Genomic DNA, 19,842 nt, shown 5'->3' with positions numbered 1-19,842 from the left:
AGAACCCCTTCTTGCCCTCACGAGAAGTGTTGATTCCCAAAGCCGATGCCACCGGTCCACCCAGTCCCCGTCAATGCTAAAGCCCTTCCAGGGTGAGGTGAAATTTAATCCTTCCCTGCCCTTCTCTCAAACTTTTCCTCCAAGTTCAAAATGCCCAAGGAGCGAGGAAGAGGTGCGCTGTGCATGTTTTTTTCCGCACAGAGAGATATCCCAAAGGCTTGGGATGTGACCCCGGGGGAAACGGATCTCAAGGCTGTCCAGGGGCCTGGCCCTGGAAGTCCCCACTAGGGACTTGGGGAGCAGCTGGGGGCCTCCAGTGAGCAGGCTTCTAGGGGAAGAACCAGGCTTGCAGGCGAAAGTTCCTTCCTACGGAGGGAAGGTTGGTTCTCGGTGCGCAGATCAGGGGAGAGCTGAGGGCCACTGTGCCACTTACGGGGATGGATGGTCGGCAACCCCGAGAGGCCCCCCGAGAATCGTGATCCTCAGACCCCTCGGCCTTCCTCACGCCAGGCCCCGCGGAGCTCGGGCTTGGCCACGGTCCTCCCTTCCCTCCGCGGGAAACAGAAGCTCCAGCGAATGTTTCTAACTCCTGAGTCCACTCAGCCATGTCCCCCTTGCAAAAATCCTCCCCTTCCCGCACCCCCCTTGCACCCAGCCAGCCAATCGGCGGCCCGAGAGCCTCGCCAGACCCATCTCCCAGGGCCTCGGCGGGATAAAACCGGTCGGGGATGCGAGTGGATGGGAACAAACTTCAGCCCGAGGAGAGACGCCGGCCCAGGGCAGCCTCCCAGGTGAACCCGGGCGGCCGAGGCCTGTGTCCAGCCCGCCAGGTACGCCAGGCCGCGCCCGGCTCAGCCGGGGACTAGCCGGCTAGGCTGGGGGGGGGGGGACGTGGGACTTCCAGAAATGAGGGGGTCCCCGCAAGTCTGGAGGCCCCTTTCCCCCTCCCCTACGTCAAACAGGTTCAGGCTGGGACAGTGGAGACAGGGGGTAAAGGGGCAGGAGTTCAGAGCTCACCACCCCAAGCCCGGATCCCCTGGACTGACTGATGCCTGAGCTGGGCCTGGCTGAGCTGCCCTTCTCCCCCCCCCCCCCCGCCCCCCGGCCTCCTCGACGCCTGGCGAGCCGCGGGGTCCGGGGGTCCGCGCCCCGGGCCTGGCGTCTCATGCCCCCCGCCTTGGGTCTGTCCGTGCAGGGCCGCGGCGGGCGCAGCGCGCAGTGCGGGCCGGACGCGAGTTACGAAGCCCCCGGTGCTCCGCCGGCGGAGAGCGACGCCCCGGCGATGCCTCACAACTCCATCCGATCCGGTAAGGACGGGGCGCGGCCGGGACCCCCGCGACCCCGGGACCCCGGGACCCCGCGACCCCGCGGGGCGTCGTGCGTGCGCGCGGGTCCGGGGCGCCCGGCCGCGGCCGCTCCCGGGCTCGGGGCGCCGGGGGGGGCCTCAGTCTCCCCACCCCCCGCCCCCGGGGAGAGGGGGGGACCCGCCCGGCTGGGCCCCGGGGCCCCTCCGCCTGGCTCCGGCGGGGTCACGGGGTGGCGCTTCGCGCTCCGCCTCGCGCGGCCCGGCCACGGCGCTCGTCCTCGGCGGCGTCCCCGGCTCCGCGCCGCCGCCCGGGCGCTGCGGCCGGACCTCGGCGCCCCGGTGTCCCCCCCACCCCCGCCCCCCCGGCGGGACTGGGCGCCCCGCGCGCCTGGGGGGGGGCCGGGGGTCTGGGGGCCGGCGGCCCCCTCGGGCGCCCCGGGATGCCCTCGCCCCGCCGCCGGCGGGGTGTCCGCTGGCGCGCCCCGGTCCACCTCCACCCCCGCGCCCCGGGGCCTGGGGCCTGCCGAGCGCGCGCGGGCTTCCCGGCGGCCGGGCCCGGGGCCGGGGCCGGGCGGGGTCGGGGTCGGGGCCGCGGGGGTGATGGAGGGAGGGAGGGCGGGCGGGCGGGCGCCCCCGGCCGCGGGGAAGGCGAGGGCGGGGGCCGGGGCTCCTCGCCATCGACCGGGGGCCGGCGGGGCGGGAGGAAATCGATATTCCCGGCGGAGATGAAGTCCCGCCCGGCCCGCGGGGCGTTCGTTCTCCCGCGCGGGGCCCGCGCCGCGCCGCGCTGAGGTCTCTATCCCGCCGGGAGCGCGGCGCGGCCGCGCGGGGCCGGGGCCGCCCGGAGCGTCCTCCCCGCGGCGCCCTCCAGACCCGCGGGCGGAGCCGGCGGCCCGCGTCCCCCGCCGCCCCCGAGCCGGGCCCGGGGCAGCTCCCGCGGGGAAGCCCGGCGCCCCTTCCCCGGCGCCCGGACCGGGGGCAGCGCGTCCCCCGCTCCCGGGCCCAGCCGAGGCCCCGCGCCCGGGGCGCCCGGGGTGCCCGGCGCGCACCCCGCCCGGCCTCCGGAGAGTCTCGCGGGGGACCCCCCCTCGCCCTTCCCCTGACCTTTGGGGGCGGTGTGAGCGCGAGTGGGGGCTCGGGGACCCGGGGTCTACCCGGCCCGGCGGCGGGGGGCGGGCGGGGGGGGGGGATGAAGCCGTCACCGCTCCTCCGGGGGACTTGAAAAAACAATCGCTACTTATTTCCATTCTAGAAGCGCCCATCACAATGAACGGGAGCGCGAGGAGGCACGATTTGCTTTTACTTCGTTTACTATATTATTATTATTATTATTATTATTATTATTATTATTATTATTAATCAGCAGCGATCTCCGGTGATGAGACGCCAATTTCCCACTAGCCCCAGATGCAAATCACCCCGGGGTTGGAGGAGGGAAGGAGGGAGAGAGGGAGGGAGGGAGGGAGGGCGTCCTCTCCCCCGGCCCGGCCAGGTGTGTGTGTGTGTGTGTGCAGGAGGTGGGGGGGGGGGGTCAAAGGGACTTCTTCCACTCTCCCCCAAACAAACAAGAATAGGGGGGAAAGCCTTCGGAGAAGGGAGAGGATTTAGTGCATTGCAAGCAGCTAAATTCATACGCGGATCCTTCCTGTGTTGGGAACATCTTTTCCTTTCCTCTCTCTCTCTCTCTCAGTTTTTAGCATTCCGGGCGCCCCCCCTCCCCACACCCCCTTTTTCCGAGGGTAGCTCTCACTGGAAGTTTCCTCTAGACTCCCCCCCCGTGGGAGCACCCGCCTGGCTGGCCCCAGCGCACGGTTCCCCGAAGCCCCGGGGAGAGTCCGGGGCGCGCGCCCGCCTCCCAGGTGAGCGGGGCTCCCCCCGCGGCTGAGGGAGAACCTTCCCCCCCCACACCCCCACCCCGACCCCGACAGCTTTGTTCTGAAGAAAGGGTGCTAGCGAGAACCATTCTGATGCCGGCAAAGCCCATGAGAGCCAAATAAATGTTGGGTGAAATCCGCAGGAGTTTTTTTTTTGTTTTTGTTTTGTTGCATCAGGGAACAAAATCTTCCCCCGCAGACACATTTTGTAATGTCGGGGTTCATGGCAAATAATCACTGCCACATGCCTATTAAGACGTCAGCGGATTGTGCCGGGTGGATGGGAAAGGATTCTGTAAAAGCAAGCTAGTTGTCAGCAAATGGTATGAGGAATAATTCGCGGTTCTCGTGGTGACTTGGGGGGCGGGGGGGGGGGAAGCGATCCGCGTGCCGAGATGTAAGATCCAGGAGAAAGAATCGCACGTAGGTCCTGATCCGAGATCGGGGGTTACACACGCGGAAGCCCCCGTCCTTCTCCTGGCTTCAGACTGGAAGGAGAAGGGGAATCCACAGACCTCAGGAAGGATTTGTCTTCCAGGCTTCTCCACAGGGTTAAAAGCGAAGTTCTTTTGGGAGAGGAGACGTATAAGTATTGAGGGACATAAAGAGGTATTGGGGGTTCCTCAATTCATCTTTGTTTCCAGACGGGGCTATCCACCCACCCTCCTTCATGCGAGTTAATTAGTAGATAATTTAGTTACCTTGTGAATTAGTTTTAAGATAAGTATCTTTTCAAGCTTTGTCACTTTAATTGCCCCACTGATTGATAAGAAGTAATTATTTCTAATTGACACTTTTTTGATGTCTATTGGAAGCATTTATCTGGGACCTTTTGGGGGCTGGAAGGAAAGTTAATTAATTTTTTCAGCCTATATCCAAAAAAAAAAAAAAAAAAAAAACCCCAAACCCTGCCTAATTTTCCCGAAAAGGACAAAGGCAAGTAAAATAAACAAAACAAAAACTAATCTCGTGGAACTTCAGTTATTAAGAAATATTCTGGTTCAAATGAGATAAGCATTCTATGAATAGAAAAAAACTTTCTGTTTGTGGCCTCATCTCTAATTTTAATGAAGTGCACATTTTGGGGAGACATACATTTTCTCATGATTAATTTCACAAGCTCTTTATATGCCAACTTCATTTTGGATTGGGACTCTCTACTTGATAATTAATTTGCAAAATGTAAAAGGCAATGGAATTTCGCATGTACAAATGTAGAGTCAATAGAATGCTCAGAATAAATGAAATCATTTTTGCAATAGTTAATAGTAAGAAAGATTTACTAGGTCATTCTTGTTCTGTAATTATTGATGGGGTTGGTATAAAGGTGAAACTTTACTTATGGTGACATGCCATCTCATAACTAAACCTTGGAGTAAACAGTTTAATAATTTACAGCCTCTAGGACAATTTTAAGAAATTCTGTGAGAAAGACAGGAAAGAATAGAGGAAGACAATGAATGCAAGGTAATAGCAAAACAAAAAAAAAATAGGGGAAGGCGGCTGACAATAAACTGAAAGTGCTCATTTCAGAAAGGAAGGTAGCCAGGCGTATGGAATCTTTGCTACTCAATAGAAGAAAATTGAAATCCCATTTTCAGAATGTGTTCTTCTGAACACAAATTCTTTATCATAGACCCAAACTCACCTTTTTCTACCACCCTAGACTCCCCACTTTTCTATGTATAAAAAGGCAGAATCTTTGAGAGCCAGCTGGGCAGGAGATTAGGTATCTGACTATCAAAGTTTGGATTTGAGGGTCCAAAGAAAGGAAATAAGAAAATAACCATCATGCTTTGAGGACTTACCAAGACATTGGAGTGTTACTGTTTTTATTTTATGAAAGCCCTTATAATCTTCATCTCTAGTTCCTATGTAGTCTTTTCACACTCAGACTTACTGACATGAGAATATATTTCTGCTTAAACTCGAAGTAAAGACACACACACACACACACACACACACACACACACACCTGGTATTAGAAGAACATAATTATGCAAGATTCACTTCATTTAGATTAATTTCAGCTAGTGCCTTTTCAATCATTCATATATAAAATATTGTCTGCTTTTAGTGATGTTTCTCCCAGATTACTGGGAGCTGAAAGAATGAGGAAACATTTTAAATGAAAAAGAAATTTAAGACGCACAAACAGCAGATAATATCACATACCAACCCCACTACCAGCAAAACTGAAAAAAAAATATAAATAATGCAAGAAAATCAGCAAGGGAGAGTTTAGTAATGGAAAATTCCCCTGCAATTAAATGAAACAGTAATTTAGTGCAGATATGCTTGAATGAATTAGCATTTATTAATTGGTTCTCATAAAAACAATTTGTGTGCGTTTGGGGAGGGTAGTATAGAAATGATATTTTTTCCATAGGAAATGTCCCTCAAATGTTCCTATCAAATTACGTCATTAGTACCTTCTATTTTGTGAAAAGTTCCCATTCTTTCACTGGTAAGTTTCACCTGAAGCCTCTCCGCGCCGTCCCCCCCCCCCCCCCCCACCGCCAGCAGAAATAAACGAAACCAGTGGGCCTCTTCTCTTGGTACATTTCCAAACGTAAAATTCATAGGGTGCACGGACAGATTGTTAGGAACATCCAAACCAGGTCCCCCAAAAGACTGGGTCCCCTCCCGCCAGAGCATCCTCGAGCCGGCAGGAGCTGCGGTTTGTAGCATCAGCGAGGAGCTTGCTAGAGTTGACTGATGCGCGGATGTGTTTACTTTCTCTTGCCACAGTTGGTCTGTCTTCAGTTCTAAGCATTTTCAAGCTGCTCCAGTTATCAGTCCAAGAGGTGCTGAGCTCTCAGTTAAGCTAAGAAGCTTTGAGCTGTGTGGTTCAGAGTACAGAAGGAGCCCAAAGATAAAAGAAGCAGCTTCCCTTTAGGAAAGAGTGAAAGAGGGAGGAGAGCTAGGGGAAAGTGGGGGGAAGGGAGGGAGAGATGATTTGCAAAGGAGGACGGAGGGAGGGAGCCCCCTTCCAGACACGGATTGTTTGTGACTTAGGTAGAGGCTGTGGCTCTGGTTCAGCCCCCAGTTCCTTCAGAGCTAGAAGCTGAGGGTGCACCGTGTTCCCCCTCTGTCCCTCGAAGGGCTCAGGTTGTTTTGGAGAGGAAAAGGGTGAAATGCTTTCTTCTAACAGGGGTGTTTGGAGGCTGTCTTGGGGTGAGGCCAGGTGTGGGGAGGGGGGAAGTACAGAAAACAATCCAGACTATGGTGAATAGCCCTGAAATGATCTCTGGGACAGGAGGGGTGAGCAGAAACTAACTGCACACGTATCTACCGCCACGGCAGACTTTCAAGTAGATCTGGAGGTTCATGGTTATTTTTTATCCTGTCCAGAGTTAGGCTGATGGGCCTTCTTGGGGGACCAACCTGCTCCAGATGCTTCCCACAGCCACACAGGTTGGCGAGGACCAAATGCCTGGCATTCAAGCTACTGGCCAGGAAAAAGCCTTCCTGAGATTCTCTGTTTAAACGTGTAATTCATGTTTCTGAGTTTGGGCTTCACCTAGCCCTTCCCCAGCAATGGCTCTGGCTAGAAACATACCTTTACTGAGTCTTGTTCAAGGTCAAAGGGAGGAAAGTCAGAGGCTCCCCCAGGGATATGTAGTCCCCTTTTCCATTAACTCCTGAAGATCCCCCCCCCCACACACACACAATAGTCTCAAATGTCATGTAAGGTGTCAAGTGTTTCTAGGGTTCCTTATAGCCAGCCTCTTAGCCACTCCTGCTCCTCTAATGCTACTTTCATGTCCAAAGAAAGAGAATGTGTCCATGAAGCTACAGTTATCTCTGAGGGCTGCTATAGGTATGGTGTTGTGCGGAGGGTAGATACTTCCAACATCTCATTTAATTCCCATACCTCTGCCCTGCAGCTACTGCTGCTGAGTTGTTTATTCAAAAGGAAGAAAACCAATGCTCAGAGAGGTAGACCTGATTCCATTTTCCTGCCCACTCTCTACCCACCCAAAGTATAGTTCACCAGGAACTCTTTGTCCTACCAGTAGAACAATGATCCTCTTCTACAAACTCAGTGAAAACTCAGCCAGAACCCTAAGCGTGTGCACCAGCGGAAACCTTCAAGGTCTTCTATGAGCTCATTTTCCACATCCATGTCCATAGAAATGCCATTTCAGTACGGTCCTCAGTTTTCCCAGCTGTGAAATGGGTGATGTACCACTATTATGATATCCATCCTCAAAGTCATTGTGGGTAAAAGGAAGGAGAAGGACCTTTTGTTAACACACACACACACACACACACACACACACACACACACATTCTCTTAGGATTATAGTGTCTCTGCTTGCAGAAAACATCCATCCTTGGGCACCCCAACCGTTTGAAGGTGTATAGGAGGCTTAGCTCCCTACATTAAGACCACACTAGCCTGGGTCCATTTTAGGGATGGATAAGAATCTGTGGCAGAAATAACTTTGGAGTTACCGAGCCTGCCCACCATGCCGGGGGCCAGCACCGGACACCTCCTTCTCCATACAACACAGCTAGAAGTGGCGGAGGCACGAGATGGGGAGTCTCCTACGTTTAGCTTCATTTCCTCTGCAGTCTCCTCAGGGCCCCTCTGACTGAGGGGTTCAAAAGCAAGGCTTTTGCTCCTTTGGTCCTCTGCACAGGCTCAGTTTGTAAACATCAGTTTGAAAGGAGGGCTTTCTTAATCATCGTATTGTTTCACGTAGAGAGAAGGTGGCTAGCACTTGAGCAGCTTGTATTTCTCAGATAAAAACCTATGCTTTGGCTGAGGAAGGAAAAGCATTTCTTCCCTTCCTCCATGTTTTTCCTTGTCGTCAGTGATGGTGGTCAGTGGTTTTGTCTTTGCATGTTTTCCTAGGCGGCCTTGGAGTGACCTGGCTAGTTAGTGTTAATTAGTCTGCTGAGACATAATGTCACTGTCAGGGTGGCGCAGCAGAAAGGTCTGGGTGCCGGCTGGGCCGGCCGTCCAAGAGGGAAATGGCTTAATCTGCTGTCATCATGGGAACGGTGTTTGCACACACCCCGGGCCCTCTGTGTGAGTTGCATTTTTCTTTTTTTGATTTCCCAGTATTTCTGGAAGGATAGCAAAACTATTATTTGGGGGGATAAGCTCGGGGCCATGAAGTGTCAAGAGGGTGAGGGACTTTTGAAATGAGTGTGAAACCAGGGCTCTACGGCAGCCTCCCTCCACCAAAGTGCTTGCTTTGCCAGCCCCGGGAGGAGGATAAGCCTCCAGGCTTTGTTCTGAACCCAGACCTGCTGTTTTCTTCCTTGGTGACCTTACTGAGCTTGATTTCTTCATCTGTTGTAGGGCTTCTAGAAAGCAATGTAAGTAAAACCAGCGTGTTCACTGGACAAACAGAAGCTAGTCAAGAAGTTGTTTTCTGCCAGATACACAGATAACCAGGAAGGGGCATCTCCAGGGCACATTTCCAATGTTCTATTGTCTTAGTACTTTCTGTGAAACTTCAGATGGGTAACTTGAAACTTTGTTTCTCTTAAAATGTGGGCAAGACTTCCACAGAGCCAAAACAATAGGCATATCATATATTGAGGTGAAACGAAGAGATAATGGGCTGGGTGCTAGTGTCTTAAGCCTGTAATCTTAGCTATTCAGAAGGCTGAGGACTTGGAGGATAGAGCTTCAAAGCCATCTCTGGTCTGGCAGAAAAGTCTGAAAGTTTCCATTTCCAATCAGAGAGCAAAACTCCAGACTGGAGGCATGGCTCGATTGGTAGAGTGCCAGCCACGAATAAGAAAGCTGAGCAAGACAGTGAGGACTTGAGTTCAATTCCTAGTACCGCCCCCCACATAAATACATAAACACACAAATAAATAAATAAATAAATAATAGACGCGATACCTGTGAAAGTTAGCTGAGCTTCCCGCAGCCACCATTGTTAGCTGTGAGCTAGTCCCATCTGGAAAAGGATTTCCTATTTCGGTTTCCCAGAAAAACCAATGGTGGGGGGGGGGGGGGCACTAGGCATATGATTGAACAGTCTGTTTATGGGCTTTATGTTGGAGTCAGAACACTCTAGGGGTTTAGTATTATGAATTTATCTGAGAGCGAACGAGAGCGAACGAGAGCTCGCGTGAGTCTGTATTGATTCTTTGTATACAGTTAAGATGCCAGAAACATTTGTCTTAGGAACTTGTTTTGCTTTTTGTTTGTTTGTGGTGTTGGAGTTTAAACTCAGGGCCTGGGATGGTTTCCTTTAGCTTGATTTTTTTTTTTTTTTTTGGTATTGATCCTGGGGCATGAACTCGGGGCCTGGGCATGGTCTTTTCAGCTCAATGCTAGCTAGCACTTTTATCACTTGAACCACAGCTCCAGCTCTTTTTATTTGGAGCGGGGGGGGGGTCATTGATGATACGAGTCTTATAGATTTTCCTTCCCTCCCAGGCTGTCATCAAACCAGGATCCTCAGATCTCAGACATTTGAGTAGTTAGAATTACAAGTGTGAGGGCCATGGACTCCTAGCTAAAACCCTGCTTTTGATCAATATAGTTATATATATTGACTTAAAAATATTAAGGGGCTGGGGATGTGGCCTAGTGGTAGAGTGCTTGCCTCATATACATGAATCCCTGGTTCAATTTTTCAGCACCACATATACAGAAAAAGCCAAAAGTGGCGCTGTGGCTCAAGTGGTAGAATACTAGTCTTAAGCAAAAAGAAGCCAGGGACAGTGCTCAGAGCTGAGTCCAAGCCTGAGGACTAGCAAAAACAATATTAAAACCCACCTATCTTCTGCTTTATACTATTGTTTAAATCTCACCATTCTACTTACTTGTTTTACGGTTTCATATTTGGTATAATAATAATCCAGCTTCGGCATGATGGCAAATGCTACTGGCATCTAAAGGTCTGAGTAGTGGAGTACCGACCCTTGACATGGGCTGTGTTGTACTCTTTGGTACTTCCTCACACTGAGACCGGTTCTTGTTCCTGTGTCAAAATGGAGGTGATGGCAATGACTCACTGGGGTGTATTTGGCAGGGAGTCTTGCTATGACGCGAAGTGAGAGCAAGGAGGCAGAAGGATGTTAGGAGATGGGAAGCAGGACAGGAAATGGTACTGGTGGCAAGCTAGGAAGCAACTGGAATCTGAGGGTTCCTCATAACTTTAACAAATCCTCATGGAGGCTACCCACCGCACAGACGGCAGACACCATGCCAGCAATAGTGACATTGATGGCTAGAGGAGAGAAAGTAACTGATTGAGATTTGACAAAATCCATGATTCCATTTAAAGAGAACAGACCCACAGTCTTGGGGTGGGAGATAAGCCGACTAAACAAGTCAAGGACAGGACTAGAATGAGCACTGACAGTTTGAGAGTGGAGAGTAGAGCTGCTGGTCCACTAGGGAGCACCAGAGATAATTTATCTTGAGTAGCCACCCTAACTACATCACCAGCACTGACAGATAAACCTCATCTGGCCTTCTCACGTCGAGCATTGCTTCACAAAGGCAACCTATGAAGCTGTGTGAAATTAGTTCTATGCTGGTCTAGGCTAGGAATCCATCTGGTAAGGCCTGGCAGCTCAAAGCAAAAGATGGCAGAGCTGTAGGTGCCTGTACTGTGGAGACGTAGCCACTGCTGCCAAACCTGAATGCTTGCTGGACACATCCAGCGCTTGACTCCTGTGCCAGCGTAGCGTGCGAACTTCGTAGGGCTTTTCCTCTCAAAGCCTCCCCCCTCCACGACATTGACACGTCCTTCTGTCCTGAGATTCTGCCCTCCTCGGGGCCTGCCTGGCTGAAACCTATTAGCTACAAGGTGTTTACTTTCTGTACTGTAGTGTCGACACAATTATGCACAACCTTCTATTGTCTGTAGATTGTTTTGCTAGTGTTCCTCAGTTTGTCCATATTAATGATGCCCATCTTGAGGCCAGGGAACATGCCTTTCCCCCACTGGTTGCTTAAAAGGCCGGGCTTTAGGGTTAGTTACACCTGGCTCGGAATCCCATTCATCCATTCACACCCATATGACTTCAGGAGCCGTCAGTGGGACTCATCAGCCCTACCTCAAGATGAGCTGAGGTTCTGTTTGTGAAGCATTTGCATCCCACATCCTAACTATACTCAGCCAACCCAGCTCCTGCACCACCACCCTTAAAGGCTGCCAGTTTCCCTTTCCCCAAGTTCCCAAGGCCTTCTAGGCCGACGTCTGTGAGGCTCTTTTGAAGTCTACTTTGCCGAGCTGTATTCATCTCTATGGTTCTTGCCTTCTAGATTACAGCTACTTGAGTTCCCAGCTGGACAGGTGCTGCATACCTCTGAAAGGTTGTAAAGGTTATTGTGATAACGAATAATCCACTTAAACTCAGGGTCATTCAAGGGCAGGGGACTTACAAATGAGGCCATGACATCACATAACATGGATGAGGAAACGGAGGGCCAAAGAAATGTGCCTTGGTCCAGACCCACAGCCCCGGTGGCAGGGCTGAGTACTCCCCAACACCAGGGGGTGGGATGGGTAGTGAATACTCGAAACTCAGGCTGTGGCCCGCTCTGCTCTATAGCAGGATTCAAGAGAACATAGATGAGATCCTAGAGCACCCTCCACCTGCTGATGAGGGCTGAGAAGTCCAACGAGAGCTTCTGGGACACACAAACATACAATCACACACCAGTATGTACCCTCACACTCATGGACACACATGCAGAACACTTACACCCCAAATACAGAGAGATACACACTTATATCCAAGCAGGTATGGAACTAGAGCAAGGCTCTAAGGTGTAAAATTTAAGGAAGCGCTCCTTGTCAGGCATATACAAGGGCAGGGTCAGCCCTGAGAATGAGTGGCTCCTTACATGTTGTAGCCCGGATGCCCGGCTTTCCTTGCTCTTGATTCTCATACATGATACGCTCATTTACCCACCACATGTACTCACAGACATTCGTGTATACGCAGAGACACAATACTCATTTTCTTACAATATAAACATACGAAGAATAAGCCTTTACAACATATATATGTGCATGTTGCACACTGTCCTAGAGCCACAGGTGATTAAGAAACAAAAGAATACCAAAGAAAGCTCCCATTTTCAGAGACTTGGAGAGATTCAGCTATGAAGTTATAGGTACGATTGATCCTGGTTGACTCTACAGTTGCTAGGAAGAGCAGGACAATGGATATGGTGGGTGGGGGGGGGCGCAGTACGGTCCTAGTTACCCAGGCAGTCTGTTCCGTGTTGCAGGTCCATTAGGTACTTAGAGCTATGGCCTTCTTGTTCTTGCAGCCTATCATTTGACATCTAAGTAGAGAGACAAAAGTGTTTAGCTAGCCGGGCACCGGTGGCTCACGCCTATCATCCTAGCTACTCAGGAGGCTGAGATCTGAAGATCACAGTTCAAAGCCAGCCCAGGCAAGAAAGTTCGTGAGACTCCTATCTCCAATTAACCACCAGAAAACCAGAAGTGGCGCTGTGGTTCAAGTGGTAGAGCACTCGCCTTGAGCTGAAGAGCTCAGGAACGGCACCCAGGCCCAGAGTTCAAGCCCAGCCCCATGATTGACAAAAAGAAAAGAAAAGAAAAGAAAAGGTATCTGGCTATTTCCTCCCTTTCTACCTCTATTCTTTCATTAACATTATGAGATGGGACAGGGGTGTTCGTCCACAAGATCTTTGTGTTCTGTATTTTGGTTGAAGCCTAGGGTTAGTTAACCATTTTCCCTAGCATCAGTTGATCTCTGGGGTTCACGGTCATTTATCCTAGGTCAAGGCAAAGCTAACAAGTGGGTATAGCAAATAGCAGCAAGGCTCGTTTTTCCAGAATCCAGCCCGTTGTTTCCCTGAGGAGTTAGGGGCTGAGGCTACCGTGCGGATCCTCTGCTCAGGTCATGAGGATAACTTCTCTAGCATTCCTCCCTCCCTCAGACCCGATGAGCACTGTGTTCCACTGAGATCCCTCAGGTTTCGCCCCACAGCCTAAAGAACAAGCGTGGCCTAGCTTACCCAGGCCTGTGCTCACTAAGACCCGAAGAGGGAATGTAAAAATGAACAGCCAGGTCACAGGTGCACAACACCAGGCTTGTTTATTGCATCACTTGCATGGGTCACGTGTGTGATTGTTGGAAATAATATGGTGGTATTGACTGGGCAATATTTGCGGAACTTTCAGATATAAAGGTGAGCAAAGGTATTCATTGGTACAGTCTAAATTACTAACCAGAAAAAGTGCATTTGTGGAGAAAATACCTTCCCGTTTAAGATGTGAAGGTTTTTATTTAGAAGCCATTGTCTTCTTTTTTTTTTTCCTTCGAACCTAGGGTCTGATTGAGCAACACACTGGTTTTACTGTGCTGAGCTCACTGTTCTGTGGTATTGTTTTGCTGAACACTATGACCTTCTAGATGTCCCATGTCCAAACAAGTGTTAGAACAGCTGCTGTTGGCTAGACCTGTCTGATGTCCAGAGTGGTCACATAGCTCCCTAGTTGAGTAAAATGATGATGTTTTGAGCGAAAGCACTCCTTGAGACTACCTCTGGAGACTGGTCACCTTTGACATGAATAAATTAGGATTTCTTCTGCCTCCCTGTGGGCAGCGGACACAAGCGTCATGGTCTGCTCTCCGGGAAGGCTCCTCTTCCCAGTCCTCCACTCTCCGTGGGGAGCCTCTCCCCCCTCCTCCTCACCCCTTTCTCTGACAGGTGTGGGTTCAGGGTGCGCTCTGTGCCCCGATCTTCTCAAGAGTTGTTCTGGCATCTAGAGAAGTACCGTGTGCCACTTCCTTTCTGACTCTGACCCCTCTGCCTCAGGCCTACCCAGAGGTGCGCCGCGCAAACCCATCACCCCGGCTCGCTGCCATTGGCCATGCCTTCAGTTCTTCACTTCAAATTATTTCAGAGAGCCTTATTACTTGATGACACCACTCCGTAGGTAAATGTCTATTAAACTCTTCAGCGTGGCAGGTGTGGAGTTAGCCGTGGGGCTTGAGAACTTAAGATCGAGTGCCCGTGCCTTCATCTTGACATTACAGAGAGACAAAAAGCAAACTGGACTTTTACCCACCATCAAAGTGGAAGCCAGGCAAGGAAGGCTTCAGTCCCTACAGGCCGGAAGTGCTGAGCTAGTGGGGAGACCTCAGGGGCTGTGTCCTGAGGCAGGGGCCAGGCCCCATAAGCGGTTCAGGGAGGGAGCAGCCCGGCAGAGACTCGGAGAGCTAGGCGCATGTGCACCTGTAAGGATAGAGATGACAAACGGAAGATGGGCAGGATCTGGACCACCTGTAGGGGCCAGGAAACAAGAGGAGCCAGCCAGTGCACTCATTCTAACCTTCTCTCAGAAAGTCTGTCTGGAGCCTTTGACTGACCAGCACCAATTCCATCCTGGACTGGCTTGACCTTGCATTTCTGTCATTGGCAATGTTCATGTCCTTTTTGCTCCCTTGCCAGAGCTCCCTGCTTCCCGGCTCTATCCTCTTTGGGACAGAGTGTGTGTGTGGCTTTTGTTTTTGTTTTTGTATTAAGTGGAGCAGCTGTGATAGCTAGATTATTCACATTATCAAAATGTTTTCATTTCTCTCCTCCCCTGGCCTTGTTCCAGCGAAACTTAGCCCGGTGATTTTCCAAAATAATCTTAGATTCCTGCTTATACTTCCTTTTAATCCAATCATTAACAAACCTTTTAGGACCAGCCATTGATATACACTCCAGAAGGCTCCATCTCACCTGGCTGACCCGATTACCCACTATTTTTGTATGCAAGCCCATGTTCCAGCCAACTAGTCATTGTTTCCAAAACATACAGTACTCATGCCCACCCCTGCAGTGCCCCTTCCGGGAACACCCGTCCCTTCGCCCGCTTCTCTGACAAGTGTGTCTCAAGTTCCACCTCTTTCCACTAGATCCTCTCAAGGCCCACGACTCCCATGACTGTGCTCCCTGACTTCCACTGTCCCTACTGTGCTCCCTTCCCCTACTCTTAGTACCCATTACCCACACCGCTTGTCACTTACTTGGCCTCTCCCAGTGACACCCAATATCTAGAACTGGTTCAGACCTTTCTGCAGCCTCGGCACCTCACACAGACTGCTGTAAGAAAGAAAGACGCTGTAAAGGCGCGGTGTTGGTTATTCTACAAGGATATGGTTTATATTTCACACACTCGAGTTTTATATGTGAACTTTTCCCAGTGTGAAGCACACCGGATTCTTTCCCGTGCTATTGGTGTCATTACTTTTCCATTTTCTTTAGAGTAGGTTGCAACTTGGGAGCTAAGGAAACAAGAAGTGCAGCCCGTCAGAGAACCCCAAGGCAGCGATCAAGGTCGGAGCTGCCTCTCAGGAGCATTTTCTTGGTCTTGAGGACATTTTTTGTAGCACACATGCTCAACTACAGGGTAGCTGAGTTGGGCAGTAGAGGCCAGCTCGAACGGATGTTCTGATTTAACAGGTGGTCTGCCTGGTAGACAGGGGCGAGGGGGTAGTGAAACAGTTAGTTGGATTTAGGTCAGAACCTCTTAAAGGACCAAGAATTTACCATTCGTAGAGGACTAAAATCTTCAAGTATTTTCTAGCACACATTAGACATACATATTTTTAGTCAAAAAAAAAAATCTTTCTGGCTTTCCCCTCCCCCTTCCTTTTCCCCCGGACTTACTTTATTTCTTCTTGCTTTGTTGTCTTGTTTCTCAAATGAGTATCTTACGTAAGAACCTCAGAGGCTCCTTTTAGAAAACCTAGAACATTGGAATGTGTATGTTCACAATCCCCCAGGGGTTATTCTGTAGATCGGTGCTAGGAGCTGGCTCTAGTTTGCTCCCCAAAAGTTCATGTAGTGGGGGTTTGGTCCCCAGTGTAATGGTATTGATTGAGAGGTGAGGAGCTCTTTACAAGGGGGGCCCAGTGAGGAATAATGAGCTCATACATGTCTCCTGGGAATGTGCCAGTTCTCTCAGGATGGGGTTCGTTTCTGTGACCGTGGGTGTTTTGTGATAAATAAAGGCCTCCCCAAAGTGTTGGGCGTTTTCTGTATTGTGATGCCATGTTATAATGCAGCACAAGGCCCTACTCTCATGTGGCCACCTAAATGTGGGCTCTTTGGCCTCTAGAACCATAGGCAAAAATAGCTCACGTTTGCTGATAAAGAATCTAGTTTCCGGGATTTTGTTATTGCATCATGTCAGCATTTGAGAGAAACTAAGAGTCGTCAGACTGAGGGCCAGCCAGAGGCCTGGGGTAGGTAGAGTCTCCTAGATAGTCTGCTGGGGACACAGCCCTTCTTGTACAAGGTCTTTTCCTCCCAAAGACTTCTCACTTGGCTGTGGACCAGAGTAGATCAGGCTCAGGTCTGCTTCTGGCTAGCTTTGTACAACCCACTTGGCGCTCCTAGATGAGACCTACAAAAGGAGGCTCCAAATGCTAGCTCCCTCCCTCACAGGGCTACTGTGAAAATCCATCGCTGATGAAACCAAGGCTCCATGGATGGTTTTTTGGAATTAAATTAAGTTTAGGAATAGCTCATCTATAGACTGAACCCAGGGTCCAGAAGTTCATGAAAGGAAGAAGCTTGGAAGCCCTGGTAAATGGCGGGGGGGGGGTGGTTAGGGGGACTAGTCTAGTGGGTCAAAACTAGTGGAGACCTGCACAGAGGCTTTCTATGCTGATTTATTGACAATCTTCCATTAAACGAAAAAGTTGCCACTTTTGTGCAGGCTGGTCTCAGCCTGGATCTTCCTACCTCTGCCTCCCAAATAGCTATGATGACAAGTGTGCACTACCGTGCCTGGCTACATAGGACGTCTCTCAGGGGCACCTGTTCTCTACACCTCTGAGGAGTGTGGTCAACTGTGCTCCCCAGAATGACCTCAAGACACTGCAACACCTCGAAGCGTCCTCTATAGCATAAGGACAGGGGAAAATTCTGCTCATTAAGCAACAGGTATATTCCCAGGGCATTTTCAAGTAGTTACTAAAAGATCAACACTGTTCACTAACCACATAGGGAGCAGCCACAGAGACAAAGAGCTTTCCTCTTCCTGTTGATTCAAAACCTGTCTCGGTCTGGTTCCCAATTCCTGTTTGTTGTAAGCAGACTTTGGAAGGAAGTCAATGGGTCTCCCTCAGAATGTCTGTTTTTTAACAAATACAATGAACAGGATTGTCAATGCAGTCATATTAAAGCACAACTCTTAAACCATGTAAAAGAAAAAAAGGAAAAAACATGCCATGTGATAGAGGAATGAAGAATGGAGAGGAGAGCCAAGTCCTGGTAGCTCCTCCTTGTAATCCTACCCAAGAGGCTGAGAGCTGGAGGATCACAGTTCGAGGCTAGCATCAACAGAAAGGCTCACTAGCCAGACTCCATCTCTAAGATAACTAGCAAAAAGATTGTAGGCATGGCTCAAATGGTAGAGTGCTGGCAAGCAAGCATGAGGCTCTGAGTTAAAAGAAGAAAGAGGAGTAGGAGGAAGAGGAGGAGGAGGTGGAGAAGGAGGGGGCGGGAGAGAAAGATGGAGGCACTGCAGGGAGGACCGTGATGCTTGTCAAGAGGAGCAGGTGCAGGTGGGAGGTTAGTGAGCATTGTTCTCCTGTGGCATTTGGAGGGCCGCTGGAGGGCTAGAGAGGAGCCCCGGGGCCTTCCCCGCCCTGCTGCCGAATCCAATCCACGTTAACCCTCTCCTGAGCCAGGTGTAATGGGACCTCTCTGTAATCTCAGCATTCAGGAAGCCGAGGCAGGAGGAGCCTAAGTTTAAGGCCAGCTTGGGCTACACAATGAAACTCTTCCCCCTAAAGAAACCCGTTGACCTATGAATTCATTTTCTAGAGCTATCAGGACAAAGTATGGCGATCTGGGTGACTTAAACAGTAGAACTTTGTCTCCATACAATGAGGGAAGGCCAAAGTGTCAGCAGGTGGTGTGACGCAGAAGTGCTCTGTGCGTCTCTCCTGACTCCCGACGACGTATTGGCAGTCTTTGGTGGTCTTTGGCTTGTGGCAAAGTGAGTCCAAGCTCCACATGCTATTCTTCCTCTATGTCTGTGTCCAAGTGTCTCCTTTCTTCGGAGGCATGGTCTTCCTTAGGACCTATCCTACTGAACTCCGATTAACTCCGTCATCCGCAAAAACCCTACTTCCAAAAAAGGTCACATGCGGAGGTACTGGAGGTTAGTATTTCACATACAAATTTAGAGGGAATACAATTCGGCTCCTAACAAACCTGAGTGTCCCATGTTGTTGGCCTAGCTCAGCTGCTTGTGGCAATAACGACAGAAATCAGCTTTGAGATGGGCAGGGAAGGGAAACTGATCACCTGTCCTCTACAAAAATCTCCCCTAGAGGAGGGGCTCCACCTCCTAATCTCAGAACTCCTGCTGACAATCAAGTCTGGGCTCAGCACTTGAGAAGATAAAAATACCAAGCAGATAAGAAAGCCCATGATCTTCCCCGGTACCTTGGTTAGAACACATCTCATGAATCTATACCATCTCTTCCTCCGCTCTAGTAAGATAGCCTATTCCCAGACTGCGTTAAGATTCCGAAAGTTTTGAGGCATGAGAGAGCGAACAGGGATTTTGGGCCCGAGAATGTAAGTTCTAAAATATACATAAATATGTAAGTTCTGTTAGGGCTCTACCGGGAACTAGGGTTAACCCTAGCCAGGTCGTCTTCTCCTCCCATCTGAGAAGAGTCTCAGAAGTATCCTGCACAGATTCTATGCACCTACCCCTCAGTGGTCTGTGGGCCACAGCAGCCCCCAATTGTACCATCATTCAGGCCATGCAGGAGCCCACAACACCCCCTCCCCTCCCCCACCCCCGGCCTGTCACCTCCTAACAGCAGACCAGGGGCCACTCTGCTGCTCAGCTGCAGGTTCAGAGAGCTCCCTCTGTTTCCGGGGGCATCTGGCCTCCGCCCAAGCGGAAGTTGCTCCTATTAGGACTGGTAGGGTCATCTGCGCTGCAGAAACTAGAGTGCAGATCTGCAGAGGCCTAACTCTCAGCACTCCCATTTCCCCCTCCCCCGAAACCACAACCTTCAGACTGCACCTAGCTGTCCCTGGCTGTCCCCCTTCACCTCCTCGCATCCCCCATCCTCCGCAGGCAGGGGTGAGTTTGGCTTTAGAGTAGTTAACCCCCTTTGCTATGTGCGAAGTTCCTGAGAAGCTGCTGTCTCTGTGCACAGGTGTGAAAACCACAGAGGTACGTTTTTAGTTATGGATTTTGCTCAGCATGTTGTGTAGCTCTTCTTCATTTGTTCCTTACTTGTTTTGCTCCTCAGAATGGCCAGACCTCCTCTGGCCCTGGCCTGAATTTCCCCAGACACACAGTCTCACAGACACACACACACACACACACACACACACACACACACACACACACAGAGCAGGTGTCTCTCTCTGTGTGTGTCTCTCTCTTTCTAACTGTGCCACTTACTTCAGCCAAAGCCCCTTGGGTCCTCTCTGAACTTATCAATCACATCTTAGTTAAGATCTCAAATGCAAAGAATCCCAGAGCGAAAGAGGTCATTTAGTTCAGCCCTCTTGGTAAGAGTCTCTTCTTCTCCCTATTTTATGTGACTTTATTTTATTGAAGACTTCCTCATTCCTCTGGCCTCTCAGTCACTAAAACGACCACAACTACAGTTGTGGTTACTTCTGTGTCCTCTTCCTCCTCTTCCTCTTCTCTCCTTCTC

General features: G+C 50.6%; 1 protein-coding gene and 1 long non-coding RNA gene across 15 annotated transcripts in view; one reads left to right on the top strand and one right to left on the bottom strand.

Moving 5' to 3' along the window:
- The first annotated feature begins 678 nt into the window (after nt 1–678).
- Pax8 (paired box 8) overlaps nt 679–19,842 on the top strand; it is a 54,169-nt gene continuing 35,005 nt past the window's right edge. For all 14 annotated transcript variants that reach the window (XM_048352384.1, XM_048352376.1, XM_048352381.1 and 11 more), the window contains exons 1-2: nt 679–830; nt 1,196–1,307. In XM_048352384.1, the coding sequence (XP_048208341.1) occupies nt 729–830; nt 1,196–1,307 (214 nt within the window). In that variant the 5' untranslated portion in view covers nt 679–728. The remainder of the gene's footprint in view (nt 831–1,195; nt 1,308–19,842) is intronic.
- Nucleotides 7,853–18,749, bottom strand: LOC125356092. The gene is made up of 3 exons (XR_007211813.1): nt 18,454–18,749; nt 10,784–10,790; nt 7,853–7,862 (listed from the first exon to the last, which is right to left on the bottom strand). It is a non-coding gene; the product is annotated as an uncharacterized LOC125356092 (long non-coding RNA).

Source organism: Perognathus longimembris, chromosome 8 (genome assembly GCF_023159225.1).
Source record: "Perognathus longimembris pacificus isolate PPM17 chromosome 8, ASM2315922v1, whole genome shotgun sequence".
Classification (NCBI taxonomy): domain Eukaryota; kingdom Metazoa; phylum Chordata; class Mammalia; order Rodentia; family Heteromyidae; genus Perognathus; species Perognathus longimembris.
Note: the sequence above shows the minus strand (reverse complement) of the source record. Positions and strands in the feature narration are given on the sequence as shown.